Raw genomic sequence first — 15,284 nt, forward strand, 5'->3', positions numbered from 1 at the left:
TACTTCTTATATTGAATCTAAACTCTCTCATCTATCCACTTTGGTTCAAACTCTTGTTACAGAAAAAACACAACAAGTCAAAGCTTATGAAATTTGCACCAATACTAATCATTCCACCACTCATGTGTCCTTCACTCTAGTGCATGCAATGAGTGAATTTTCTAGTCCTTTACAAAGACAATATAATCCCTACTCAAATATATACAACTCAGATTGGAGAGACCATTCAAATTTTAGCTATGCAGCTAAGCCACCCAATTTTCAGAATTTTCAGCCCTAACAACCTCAGCAACAACGTGTATCTTCATCAAATTCAGGTATTTCTCTTGAGAATATTGTCAAAAGTTTAGCAATTAACACTCAACAATTTCATCATAAAATAAGGACAAGCATTCGCAACTTGGAGACATAAATGAGTTAATTAGCAACCTCAGTAGCAAATTTGAAACTCAAGGCAAGCTGTCTTCCGAAATAATGGTCAATCCAAGGGAGAATATAAGTGTTCTTACATTGAGAAGGGAAAAAGAGCTACTGCATAAACCTCGTGAGGTAAGCCACGGACACAACGAAAGTGTAGACTTGGAGATTGAAAGTGCAGTACCTAAATCAGATAGTAAATCAACTTTTACACTGAAAAGTGAAAAAGCGCTACTGCATAAACCTCGTGAGGTAAGCCACGGACACAACGAAAGTGCAGACTTAGGGACTGAAAGTGCAATACCTAACCTAAATCAGATAGTAAATCAACTTTAACACTTGCACTTGCTGAACTTAATTCCTAAATAATCAAACCTTCTTTTTCTAAAAGGTTATCCAAGTCCAAAAAGAAGAAAGAAGAGAAGAAGATCTCTGAGAGATTTTACAAAGTAGAGGTAAATATATCATTGCTTGATGCAATTAAATAGATATCTCACTATATGCAATTATTAAAGGAATTATGTACCAAAAAGAAGAAGCTGGTAGGTTATCAAAAGATTTATATGGATGAAAATATTTATACTATTTTCTAAAAAAGCTCCCTACTAAATGCAAATACCAAGTTATGTTTGCTATTCCTGTTAAAATTGGCACTGTTGGTGTGAAAAATACAATGTGTGATTTATGCACATTAATAAATATCATATCTTTATCAATTTTTCAATCTTTGAATGTTGATCTATTAAAAGAAATAGGTGTGGTGATTCAATTGGCTGACCGCTCTACTGTTTATTTTGATGAGGTGTTAGAAAATGTTTTGGTGCAAGTAGATAATTTGATATTCCCTGCTGATTTTTAGCGGATCTTATGGAGGATAATAAATCCTCAGATTCTTCTGATATTTTGCTAGGGAGACCATTTTTATCTACTACTAGGATGAAAATAAATAATCCTCACAATGGAGTTTAATGAGAAAGTTATTGAATTTAATATTTATAATGATGTGAAACATCCCAGTAATGTTTCTAATGTATGTAGTATAGATGCTAGTAAACCTCTAGTTTAGCAAGTTTTTAAATTGGAATATGGAGATGAGTTGAATATTAAATTTTGTGAGAATTTTTGAAAATCCAGCTCAATGAATATAAAGGAAAATTTCTATTGTTTAAAAGAAATGGCATATGAATTAAAAACAAACAAACAATTACACCATGTTGCCTATGATGTGGAATCACCTATTATCTATAATAAACTTTCACCTTCTATTATACAGGAACCAAAAGTGAAACTGAAGTCGTTGTCCAGTCAGCCACCTTTATCCCCGAATGATAATCACACTTCATACTGTTCAAAAGTACCATTTCAATAAGTATTCCTCAAGCCATTTTATGAAGGGTTCAAGGTGGAACCAGCTAAGGAAGTTATTTTAGGTAATCCAACTTCAATTGTCTGATGGCCATAATGTTCAAATAAAGTCTAATTAAGACTATAAATTAGAATTATTTCTTTTTTTTATCCTCCTAGTTTTTTTTTTTAATTTTACTAAAAAAATAGAAAAAACATAGATTTTTTTTTTTGCAAAACGAAAACAAGGACATCTTCGACATGAAGATAAGTTATGCACAACACCTTCAAAATGGTTCAATTACTTGATATACTCACAGGAAGAAATTTCATGCCTTTAGTTATACATACAGCTAAACTAGAACGCTGTCAGACCATCAACAAACCTCCTTCAACCCATTAGCATATTTTTTCCATACACTAAGAAAGTACTTGAATTTTTATTTTCTGTTATTTGTTGATGTAAACGTAAATTGTAAGTGTAGAAGAGAAACTTTTTGATGACTTGCTTTCTATGGATTTATTCCACATTGAGGGTAATGTGACTTAAGTGTGAGGAGGAGTTTAAAGAGTATATATATATCTATATCTATCTACTTTATTTTTCTTAATTTATTTATTTTATTTTAGTTTTCTTTTTTTAGTTTCATTGTTTTATTTTTATTTTAGATTTTATTTGTTCTAGCTTTTGTTTTATGTTGGTTTATTTGTTTATTGTTTTATTTTCTTTTTTTTTCTTTTCTATATATAAAATAAAAAATCTAAAGAGTTGTGACTGTTAGAGTTAGATTGAATTACACAAATGTCTTTCTCTTATCTTTGTATGCAAATCATGAGTAATTCTAATATTTATCTTTATGGGTTAAAATGTACAAATTCTGAACTAATATTGCTTGTTAAAAGATATGTTAATGCATTCTAAAATTTTGCTCAACTTGCTTTGGTGAGTCTCAATGAAGAATAATGACCCAAAGAATCTAAAATGTTCAAAAAACAAAATGAATAAATAAGTGGCTCAACAATATTGGCTAATTCAAGTGGTATGACACTTGTTCCCCTTAGATAAGAAATGTCTCTTATGAATAGAAAAAGCCTATAATTGGGAGAACTATATCCCGTAGAGGTTGTCAATAGTTCGAAATATACCACTAACAATATGATTTACCATTACTAGTTGGTTTGAGTGGTTTAAACTCATTTCTCTTAAACAAGGGATATCCCTTCTGAATGGAAAAAAAAAACATCTAATGTTGAGAGAGTACACTCTTATAGGAGCTAATAAAAATATCGAACAAAGACATCAAATATGAAAAAAAAAAAGAGAGAAAACTGAATTCCTTTATTCCTCGGTAAAAATTATAATTTTAGAGACTTTTTTTATTGGTTGAATATATATTTCTTTATGTATTGACTTAAAATATTAAACTTAAATATGTGACCATATATTGAAAATGAATTTGCTGCATTTTTTTATTTTAAGAACTATGTTAAGATTTCTTTTATGTCTTGTATATATCGATGAAATCTTCCTGCGCAATGTTAGATGTTTAATATACATCAATTTAACTCTTTTTATAGGGATGGCTATGAATAGATAAATATGAGTTTTAGTGAAATAAATATTAATAGGTCCAATATATACTTGAAGGTAAGTATGATCTAAGTATAGGGAATAAACAGATAAAAATGATATTATGATTTACAACATTTTTTACTCCTAATTAATTTTGAGAGACTAAAAATATTCTTTTTCTTATTGTGTTTCATCATGAACATATGTAGCTAAATTCTCTTTTTCAATTGAAAAATAATTGAAATTTCAATTCAATTTTATTATTTTTCTATTTTCTTCTGATATTTATTATTTACCTAACTAATTTTTATTATTAAAAATTCATTGTGCAATTATAAAAATAATATATTGGTATTCAAATTGCTTACATCCATAATTATTTAGTTAATTTAAATTAAATAGTGAATTTGATTATATAAGATCTATAAAAGAAATAATATAATTTAATTTAAATAATCGGAACATCGAATTTATAAATTAAAATCAAATGGTACAAATTTTTAATACAATAATTAAATTAAAATTTAGAGATTATTTGAAAGTTAAAACTAATTTAAAATTTTAAAAATAATTAAATATTTAAAAAATAATTTAAAATTGTTTTGATTAAATTCATTCCATATTGATTTTTTCTTACTTCTTTAATTAATTTAATTTATTTTTTTATTAAATTATTTTTATCTCCTTATTTTATTTTATTTTTTAAAGACAAATAGCCTAAAGTAAATATACCGCTATAAACCTTTTAGCTTAATATATTCATTTTATAATAAAAGAATTCAAATCAAATTCGGTGTTTTAAAAATCAAAATTCATTGGTTTCCATTGCTTGCCAAATATGAGAAATTAGCATCCATATGAACTTTGGTGTTCTAACAGAATGGCAAGTTTAAACATGCATCACAAAAACATCCTCAACCAATATTCCTTTTTGGTCAGTGTTTACTCACTACACAAAGAAATACTCGGTTATTGTGCTACAACCACAGCTTTTATATAAAGCCGAATTCTGACTGCAAAAGTATCAAGGCAGAGGAGCCTAGACACTATCCTGCTACAGATCCCAAAGTTCAGACAGGAAGCATATTAGCTCCCAACCTGACACTTTGTCACCCAAAGACAGATTCATCTATCTTAATTAATGGACTAGTTACTGGAAAAGCCAAGATTCTTGGGAAAAAAATGAAAGAGAAGAAAAAAAGGAAGAAGAAAAGAAAAGTAACCACAACTGGAAATATATCTCTAGTATTTATGAACATTACGAGTGTGTTCAAACTTCAAACTGCATGCAAATTACCTCTCAATCTGACACTTTTGTCCACCAAAGAGGGCTTCATTGATCTAAATTAATGGACCAGTACTAGAAAAACTAAGATCCTATTATCAGTATGCGCATCCACTACATAACTAGTCACTACAACTGCAACTATGTAACTCTAGTATTTATATATATATATTGTGAATTCAGCATTCCAATTAAAAAACACATTCCCCTTAAGAAGAATGCAGATGCTTTAAATGTGATGGTCATCAGACAATGAAACAGATCAAATCAATAAATAACCTCCGCAGCAGACAACTGAATAGAAATTCAGAACTGAACTGAATACATCGAATTCATGGAAAGGAAAGGCCACCAACAAATAAAGTTCTCTCTATTTATGAGGTTTCCATGTATAAAATAATTAGCAACCGAGATGAAGTGAACTATTTAGAATGAATCGTTTATATTTGAGTCATTTAACATATACAATTTCTTAAATACAAGGAAATTGCCAATTAAAATTAAGACTGTTATTTGTTTGAATTGTATTTGCAGGATTAAAATTAAAACTGTTAATCATGTACTTCGTCCCATAATTTTTATCCACTTCATTTTTTTATACATATTAAAAAAAACAACTTTTTTTAATAAATTTTCCAATTATACCATTTTAAAAATATTAAATTTTATTAAATATTAAAAAATATTTTGAGAGATTTCTTAAAAATAAAATAAAATTAAATAGAATTATAATAATAAACTTATATGTTATTATAATGTAAAAAAAATGAATAATAATTTTAGGACAATAAAAAAAAATAAAAATGATGTAACAGAGGAAGTAATAATAACCCTGCAAATACAAGACAAAAAAAAACAGCATCATCAATTCAACCTCATCATGAAGGCCAGTGGCACATTCAGTAAAAAGTCAGAGGGTCCAGAATTTGAACTTTTGGTGCCTTTTATATTGATCTATTTGATAGACAAAATTTGATATACACATTACCTGGCTGCAATATTACAATAAATATGGTTCAACTTGATCAACGTGCTAGAGTTGCTCATTTTCACATTTTGTTTGCTACAAAAAAAATTAAAAAATAACTAAATTGCAAGAAAAGTTCACCTTGTCGAGCCAAATCATCCAAACTTTGACCAGGACGAGCAGAGGCACTAGATTCCAAACTCCTGCATTGGGCTCTCTCCCAAGTGTAAAGATGGTGAAAAACCTTAATGTGATGACCAATTAATGGGTACAAGGATTCTATTGACCAAAGTAATACACAAACAATATATCCAAATTCCTCAAAGAATCATGCAGGTTAGATACCTGTGTCTGGAAGTTCTTACTGTCAAATTTGTACTACTGAATTTTGTCCGGATCTATTCAAAAAATTTATCTACTTCTACGGTCTTCCACACTATAAATTACTAAATCAGCATATCATACTTACACTTGAAGACCAATCCGAGTACAAAAAATTTTCTTCCAGCCCCAAACATTGTAGATTCTACATATTGAATGAATCAGCTAAAACATATGTACTGAAGGCCATTCCACTACAACAAACAGCTTTTGTTCCAATCAACAAAGAAAATTTAACAAAATGGAGATAACCTACGTTGCTTGGACTCAGGCACGGGTGTTGGAAACGGATACACATATCTATGTGTCAAACTTGTAAACTTCTTAAATAGATAATAAGATAGATCAAAATCAAAGGAGCTAACAGAGGCAGGCTTTCCTACATTAATCGTCTGAATAAAGATAGTATGTGGTATAGTGTTTTCTCTGCCAGCATACACGTTCATCTGGGAACAACAATGTCACATGTATTTCCCAAATTTGCATAAAGCAGTAACATATAGGCAACATGGTCAGTCTTCGCTAGTCATTGTGAGGGTTCAAAAAGAATACATTCCTACCATGAAGTCAAGAAGAGAATTAATAGGTCATGGAGAGAATTTTTGTTGAACTCAGGTGAGGGATAAACAGACATAATAGGTTATGTTGAGTAGATTTGCAGTGCAGATGCTTCAAGACAGTTAATATGAAAGGAATCAAAAAGGGTAGCAGTTGGGCTGAACGATTGCATAACTCAGGTTCAGCTTTCAAGGGAAGCCAATATCACTACACACAGCTACAGGATCAAACATGAATGGAATTGAAGGCACATGTGCTTCATCCCAATATTATTCAACTTATTGGCAAACAAGAAGAGCCCAAGATCAAGATTGTCATGGGAGGTTTCTAAATATGCAAACCAATTGTCCAATGAGCGTGTATACAGCTCTGATATGGATAGAACTTAGAACCTGTAACTGCAAGAATAAAACATCTAAACCTGTGAAAGAAAAAAGTTCAAACATGCTCTAGACTAACGCCTGTTTGGATGATATTTTCGCATGATCCCCTTAATGTATGGTTTTCAGTGGTATTGTACTCATTGAATGATTTTATTATGTTTATGTATTGTATTATAGAATGTTTAAAAAGATCGTATATTTATCACGGTCCTATAATCATTCCTCGTTTGGTTTGATTGGATAGTATCATTCTAAATAACAATTAAATTACATAAATACCCTCACTCATTTTTGTATGCAAATTGATCATTAATTCCTCATTTTTAATAATTTAATACACATTCTACATTTATTTCAATTCACGAACAACTGTCCAAGTTTTTTTTTTTAGAAAATTATATTTAATATATTAAATATTACATTAAGAGGGGTGAAGATTGGTAATATATTAATGAGGGTGATTATTAGATTGCATAGGTTGGTTTGGTTAGTTAAAACAAATAATTGTTGTAAGGGTAAATTGGTCACATATAAAATATATGAGGACAAAAGAGAATAAATTTTAATACAAATCCACCAATTTGGTGGTTAAAGAATATTTGAGATTTCATAGTTCTATAAACATGGAATTAATCATCAAGAATCATACAATGTAGAATACCATCTTCCCAAACATAGTTATCTCTGAAACAATATATTACATAAAAAAACATCATCCAAACAATGCCTAATTAGCATTTTCTATGACACTTTCCGGCATAAATTTAGAAAATGGATATAGTAGCCATAACCAATTAATCATAAAACCTAAATGCGCATATAGCACCACGAATGAAAAAGAAAATCACAGGTTGAAATAACATGTAACCATTTCATCTATATAACTAGCATGTCTACTTCTGCACCACTTAAAAACACATTAAGAAGATTGTCATCCAATTCACTGAGATTACTTGTAACCAGATACTAAGTGAAATTTTTATAAAATTGTCATCATCATTTACCAAAACCAAAAAGAAAAGAAAAGAAAAGAAAATGCTATTACCCCTCACCTAAATTTATTCCCCATTGCTCAGATGCTAGACCTTCTCCGAGAAGAACTTTGTGCCAAACATATTATCAAGGAAAAACTCCCTGTATGGGTGATTCTCAGGTACAAGCTTTCTAAACTGCTCAAATTTTTTTTCTGCCTCATCTTTCTTCCTCATCAGAGTATATATAATTCCCTGACACAGATACGGCCTAAAATCCCTCGGCTCCTCCTTAACCAATTCATCATAAACCTTCAGAGCATCCACATATTTCTCCTCCATTACTCTAATTTGTGCAATTAACAGCTTAAAATCTCTCAAATCAGATTTTTTCTTCTCTTTCTTGCACTTATCCATCGCTGCTTCAATTCTTTTGAAAACCTGATCAAATGAAGTCCCAGATTCAGAATGCGCCATCACTAAACCGTGATAAGCCTCCACCCGATAAGGATCTTTCTCTAGTATTTCCTCAAATTCTTTTCTTGCCAATTCAAATTCTCCACTATAGATATAAATTTGAGCTTTTAGCACCGGCCACTCATCTTCATTGGGCTCCAGCTCGATTAAGCGATCCACGACTTCGATTGCTCCAAGAAGCTTCCGAGCTTTAATCCTCACTTCCATGAGAGATCGTAGAGCTTCAGTATCATTAGGATTTCGAGACAAATGCTCCTCAAGGTCTCGTTCTTGTTCTTCAACTGATACATTTTCCTTCGACGATTCTTTCGCGGGCTCAACCGTGGGAGTCGCGGCGACCGGGGAGGCAATTGCGGGTTTAATCTGGAATCGCGAGAAGAGCACTGCAGCGGCGCAAGTGAGAGTGATGCAGGTGGTTTTAAGCAGAGGGTTTAAGGTTTCAAGAAGAGAAGGATGAGGGGTTTGCGATGATTTACAGAGTGGAGCGCAAGAAGAAGAAGCTCTAATGGAGGCAAATTTGAACGATGGTGGTGATGATAACGGTGACAGCGGAGGAGGGGTTCTGAAGGAAAGGGAGAAAATGGGTTTGGAGAAGGATGGACGGTGGGGATTGAGGGAGAGATGAGAGGGCTGAGGGGGGAAGCGCAATTTAGCAATAGAATCCATGATTGGTAGAGAGATGCAGGAGAGGGCTAAAACCCTGACGTTAATGAGGAGGGTTCTACTGAGAGGGAAGAAGAGAATGGTCAAAACCCTAGAGAAGGCACACGAGGAATATGCTGCCTTCCTCTTTTTCCTTTTGTGGTTGGGGGTTGGGTGGGCGGCCCGCGGACTGCTGACAAGCATATAACGATGTCGTTTCTCTTCTGTTAATGTGGTTGATCCATATGGGCTAACATCTGATCAGCCCAGGCTTAGGCATGTAATTCGTAATTTTCTTTTTGTTGTTCAATGTCGGATATTCGAGTTAAGGCATCTTTAATTTTTATTTAAAATTTTCAATTTAAAATCTATTTATTTACGTAAAATAATTTATATTTAAAAATGATTTTCTAAAAAAATATTTATATTTAAAAAAAATTCAATAAAATAATTTATTTTTATTATTTAATTTTAATTTTAATTTTAAAAAATAAAATATATTAACAAATTTATATTTTAAAATCCTAATAAAATTCTCAAAATAAAAAAAAATACTTTCCTTTAAATTACTTAATTTTTACTTTGATAATAAAAATATTTTCTGTTTATAAATGTTCTTAAGTACTTCAAAAATTATAAAATATAAAAAACTGTTCCGCCTCCTGCTGGACTTTTTAGTTTTACCATACACATTTCAAGAAAAAAAAAATATTTCTTTTATAAAGAATATTTTTCACAAAAATTATTTATTATATTTTTTAATGTTTGAAGCATTTAAAGTAATTAGTTAATAAAAAAAATTTTCTAGTTAAAATAATTTATAAAGTTACTTTAAAAAAAAATAACTTTTTCTTTTTAAAAAATTTTAAAAAAAATTAAAGTGAGTTTAGTTATAGAAAATAAAATTTTATTTTCTATTTTCAATTTTGTTTTCATTTTTTATGTTTTGTTCTAAAAAAAATTGAAAAAACGTATTACATAATACTGAAAATTACTTTCATTTGGAAAAACTTGTTCAAATTATCATGATTTTTTTAAAAAATATATTTATTTTTTATAATATTCTCCATTTTAATTTTATATTAATTTAAAATAAAGAAAAAATTCATACATTTTATATTAATTTAAAATAAAAAATTATGTATATTTAAATATATAAATATAATTATTAAAAATCATATTTTATGTATGTAAAGTTTATTTATATACGAAGTTTTGTGTTTTTTACTTTAAAAAAATCATATTTTTAATTTTTTAATATAATAAAAAGATATAAAAAATAATCATCAACATTTTTTAATTTTTTAAAAAATAAGAATTTTTTTTTATAGAAAATATGTATGTTGTACGTAATCAAACACATGTTTTATGTAATCAAGCACTCTTATTTTTTGCATTTTTAAAATTTTATTAAGATTTTTATATATAAATTTATTAATATATTTTTAAATTAAAATTAAATAATAAAAAATATATTATTTTATTAAAAAGTATTTTCTACAAATATTTTTTATAAAAATAATTTTTAAATACAAATTAATTTTCCAAAAATAACGGAGTCTAAATCTTTTTACTGAAAGCTCAGTAGTAGTAGTAGTAATAATAATAAACCTCCGCAAAGCATCTGATAAATCTGATTCTCCTCCTACTCCATTTGATAGATCTGGTTTGCCTCCTGCTCCATTTGATAGATCTAGTTTTCTCTTTGACCCATCATATGGGTCCCTCAATACTTGATTCGAAGAAGAAACCTGCAAAATGAACGTTCAAGTCAGATTTCTTGAACTAGAGTAGTATGGATAGGTAAGAATTGCAGAGAGAAGAATAAAAAAAAAAGGAGTTCCGGAAGAAGGAGGAAGAAGAGAGAAGAAGAGAGCCCCCTTTTTTCCTGCTCGTGATGTATATCTGCCTCTTTGTTACAATGCTAGCTGTTTCTGTCACTCAGCTCCGTACGTACGGATGTGTCAAGGCCCCTTCTCATGCCAGGCGGCCATTTAATTCTCTCCAGCGCGCATGCGGGCAGGGCTGCGAGGTGTTTGGGCCTACTATTCTTTCTCACATCACTTCACTAGGTTGGACTTCTTCTCATTGGACCCCCGCGCGTTCGGGTCGAGCCTTGAAACATTGGGTTGATCTTGCTTAAGGAGGGCTTGATGGGCTTTGGGCTATTGTTCTCCTCTAGGGCCCAGCCTCGCTCAGGGTAGCAGAAGCCCGGCAGTCATCAATTGCCCTCTTACCTCCTCGTCAGTTATTACATGAATGGCGAGGGGGTAAATCCCTAGACTCCATTTAAGACCGTGTGGCCCGAAAACTACTCTTGTCAAAAGCGTCCTTTTCTTGCCTTTTTATTTCTTTGTCTCTTTACTTTGATGTTGGAATGTATGGCGATCTGGAGATGTGTATTCAATGATGAATGATATTTTACCCTGGCATGTACCTCATTATTATTATTTTTTACTCAGACTGTCTTCTAGTTTCGTCATTTTTACTTAATTGATGGACCAAACTATCTCTACTGGGACTTTGCTGGTCGAACTAACCCAAACTAAGAGCTTGGCGTCTGGTTAAGCTTCTGACTTGTGAGTTTTTCTTATTTTCATGAGGGCATTTCTGTTTTTGGCTCATGACCTCGTCAGTGCTGCGAGTTCGAATATATAATACCTAGAGGAATGTCTTATTTGCATGAGTGCTTATATAATTTTAAATCTTGTTCTTGTTACGAGCTCAGACATCTTGTCCTTCTGGATGTAACCTTCTGGCAGTCGGTGCGGTCTGAGCTGTGTGCTCCACTGGGATAGGGAGCTTGGCCTTTTGTCATTTTCCTCTTCATGGATCATCTTTGCTAATTGTTTGTTTACTGTGGGTTAATTCGAGCTGTGAGCACGACCCTTCGCTTTCGTTTATCCTTTTATGCGTTTCGCATTGGCGGGCCTTTTCATATAGGGAGCTCGGCTCTCTGTTGTTTCTTCTATACTTAGCTTTATTTAGCATGATTGTTTACTTGTTGTGAGTCCGTCCGTACTACGAGTTTGGGAGCTCGGATTTTTGTTCTTTACTTAGGTTTTTATGCCTATTACCCATGATGCTGCTTATGTTATGAGCTTGAGAGTTCGGGATTTTGTTTTCTTTACTTTGGTGCCCCGAGCTCTTTTGTGAAATCGGACTTAATTTCTTGCTTTCTTGTCAAGCCTTATACGGGCTATGCTTTTGTCTGACTGATTGTTTGTTCGGCTTTAACTTTTCTTTTATAGGCTTATAGCCTTGCCGGTACAGACATAAGGCTCCTCCAAGCTTCTGGGGAGATCGACCCTGGATTGAAGAGGTCGGACTATCTGTTTTGGATGTGACCATACTGCGGTTCAATTCTTCTATGTCCTAATGAGTTAGGGCTTTCTACTGCCTCATCCGGTCATTCATAATGGTTTATTCGGCCTTTTACGTTGCTTCTGTCTCCTTGATTCTTTATCTGAGCATTTGGTTCTCGGGTATGTCTCGGTTAGTTGGGTTTTTTGCTCCCGAGTGTTTTCTGGGCTGTCTACCCTCGAGCGTTTTGCGGGCTCTTTGCTGCTTAGACCTCTCTCTAGGCTAGCTGAGCTGGTTTAGTGCCAGCGGTCAATTCTCGAGGTCGGTGCTTCTTATGATTGCCCCTGGTTCTTTGTTTGGTTCTCTATCTTGGTATGCATTTTACTTAGGATTTGCCTCGCCTTAATTTAGTCTGCTTATTGGATTTACCAGTACTGAGCTCATTTTCTTGAGATCGGCATGGTGCTTTGGCGCCGTGAGCCTTGCATTGGCCTTTAGTAGGTCGCATTGCTTCATGATATAGGCGTTGGAATGCCTTAGATTAATTTCATTATATGCTGGCTATTTTGCGAGATCGAGGTCTTATTAGCCTGTAATCTGAGCTCTTTCGAGAGTTCGGATTCAGATTTTTTATTTCTGTTTCAGCACCCTCTTGAGGTCAGCATGGCGCTTTGGCACCTTTGGCTGTTGTGTGAGATCAGAGCCTCTTTACCTTATGACCCGAGCTCCTTTGGAAGGTCGGAGTTTAGCTTTTCATTTATGGTCCAGTGCCCCAATCTTTTGTGTGAGATCGGAGCTGTGTTCTTATGAGTTATTTTTGCGTGTTGTCATCGTATGCCGCTGTTTGCTGTGAGCATACAATATTTTTTAATAAAAGGCGAAAGAATAGTTCCCTTCATCCTCTCAGCTCGGTTTTGTGGTGCTGGCGGTCATTTTTCGAGACCAGCCACCTGCCTCACTGAGGGCTTGCTCAAGATTCAGGCTCTTAGGCCTTACTGTCGCTTCCAGACTCTTTAGCCTTGCATGGGATTCAGGCTCATTGGCCTTACTGTCGCTTCGTCATCTCAGTCGGTTTTGTGGTGCCGGGGGTCATTTTCCGAGGTCGGTCACCTACCTCACTGAGGTCTTGCGTAAGATTCAGGCTCTTAAGCCTTACTGTCGCTTCTAGGCTCTCTAGCCTTGCATGGGATTCAGGCTCATTGGTCCTACTGTCGCTTCGTCATCTCAGCCAGTTTTGTGGTACTGGGGGCGCTTGGGGAGCCCGATCACCTACCTCACTGAGGTTTTGAATGAGATTCAGGCTCTATGGCCTTACTGTCGCTTCACATCTCAGCCGGTTTTATGGTGCAGGGGGCGCTTGGAGAGCCCGGTCACCTACCTCACTGAGGTCTTGAACGAGATTCAGGCTCTATGGCCTTACTGTCACTTCATCATCTCAGCCGGTTTTATAGTGCCGGGGGCACTTGGGGAGCCCGGTCACCTACCTCACTAAGGTCTTGAACGAGATTCAGAATTTTTCTGCAAAATAAGAGCTTGCACAGAGTGTATATAACGATGATGCTCGTTGTTAATTCAATAATATTCATCAATAAATAATATGTCGTACATGTCACTTAGTTTCATATTTCAGATGAACGTAAATATTAGCTCTAACTAACAATATTAACTCATGCAATTCAAAAGTTCAATAAATAATATTTTGCATGTGTAAATTTCTCAAAATTTTACTTTACAAAAGGTAATATGTTTAAATACATGATCCCTTTCATTACAATAGTCATGCTACTTTTAGAATGTTCATGCTACTCTTAACTAGCAACGAAAACTTTTCCGCTAAGCTAGTATGTTATTGGACATATATTTGTGTACTCATGAAAATTTTATTCTAAGATTTAAACTTTATAATTAGACATGATATCCTAAGATATTTGCATTTAAAATAATAATAATAATTAGAATTATGATGTTACTAATAGCATCTGACGCTTGCCAATTATATATATATATAAAAAACTTAATTGAGTGTATAAATGTTACTTAAAATATGGACTATTTAATTTTATTTATTTATTTACTCAATAATATATTAATTATTTTACATTTATCTTATTTTATTTTTATCTAAATATTATTAATTTAAAAACTTAAATAGTAATTCTTCTTTCTTTAATAATAGAAAACTCCAGCATTGATGTGAAGGCATTCAGGATAATACTGATGCAACACTTATTATTATTATTATTATCATCATTATTATTATTATTATTATTTGAAGAGGACAGATGTAACGACCCGGAAAACCGACCCATTACCGGCACTAGGGTCCAGATCGGCTTAAGGCCGCCGGGACCCGTAGTAAGCCTACATACATCCTGTATACCTGTTTAATCCCATACATGATCAACAAACATACATAAGAATTAAAACTTTTCTTTTTCTTCATACACCAAACTCAACCTGTGCATGCACTGTAGTCATCATATACATAAACATTAATCCCTCTGTGGGATTTCATCAAAGCCTCAATGGCAATATAAAATCTGTGTTGAGTTGGTTCACATATACATCATAAAATAGGATCATGTACATACCAAGGGATTAACATATACTATGGTCAAGCACATCTCTATCCTCAATAACATAGTTACATAACATGACTGTTCAAACTTTACATTACATTCTTATCATATGTCATGTCCACATACTCTAGCTATTACATACATATGACTTGACTTCACTCTAGCCGACTTCTTGATCTCTCCTGTACCTGCAACTCTGGGGATAATGGGAGTGGGGTGAGCTAAAAGCCCAGTGAGCGGAAACTAAAAACATTTGTTTTAATTCCTCCATTTTTAGGTACATTATTATTCATTTTTATTTTTATTATCAAATAACTTTTATTTTCACTCTTTTTCTTATTCATGCTTTCATGTATGCGTCATAACACAAACATTTCACAACAAGGATGAAATTGTCACCATTT

General features: G+C 32.8%; 2 protein-coding genes across 2 annotated transcripts; one reads left to right on the forward strand and one right to left on the reverse strand.

Moving 5' to 3' along the window:
- Window positions 1–474: 474 nt before the first annotated feature.
- Window positions 475–1,276, forward strand: LOC122724636. Its single transcript, XM_043960166.1, has 2 exons — window positions 475–669; window positions 1,016–1,276. The coding sequence occupies exons 1-2, from the start codon at window positions 475–477 to the stop codon at window positions 1,274–1,276; spliced, it is 456 nt and encodes a 151-aa protein (XP_043816101.1).
- A 6,483-nt stretch (window positions 1,277–7,759) lies between these two features.
- On the reverse strand, window positions 7,760–9,162 carry LOC110623113 (protein SLOW GREEN 1, chloroplastic). The gene has a single exon (XM_021768012.2). It carries the CDS (start codon window positions 9,020–9,022, stop codon window positions 7,988–7,990), a length of 1,035 nt encoding a protein of 344 aa, XP_021623704.1. The 5' UTR covers window positions 9,023–9,162; the 3' UTR covers window positions 7,760–7,987.
- Between the last annotated feature and the right edge of the window lie 6,122 nt (window positions 9,163–15,284).

The sequence above is a fragment of the Manihot esculenta genome, chromosome 9 (genome assembly GCF_001659605.2).
Source record: "Manihot esculenta cultivar AM560-2 chromosome 9, M.esculenta_v8, whole genome shotgun sequence".
NCBI classification, from domain to species: Eukaryota; Viridiplantae; Streptophyta; class Magnoliopsida; order Malpighiales; family Euphorbiaceae; genus Manihot; species Manihot esculenta.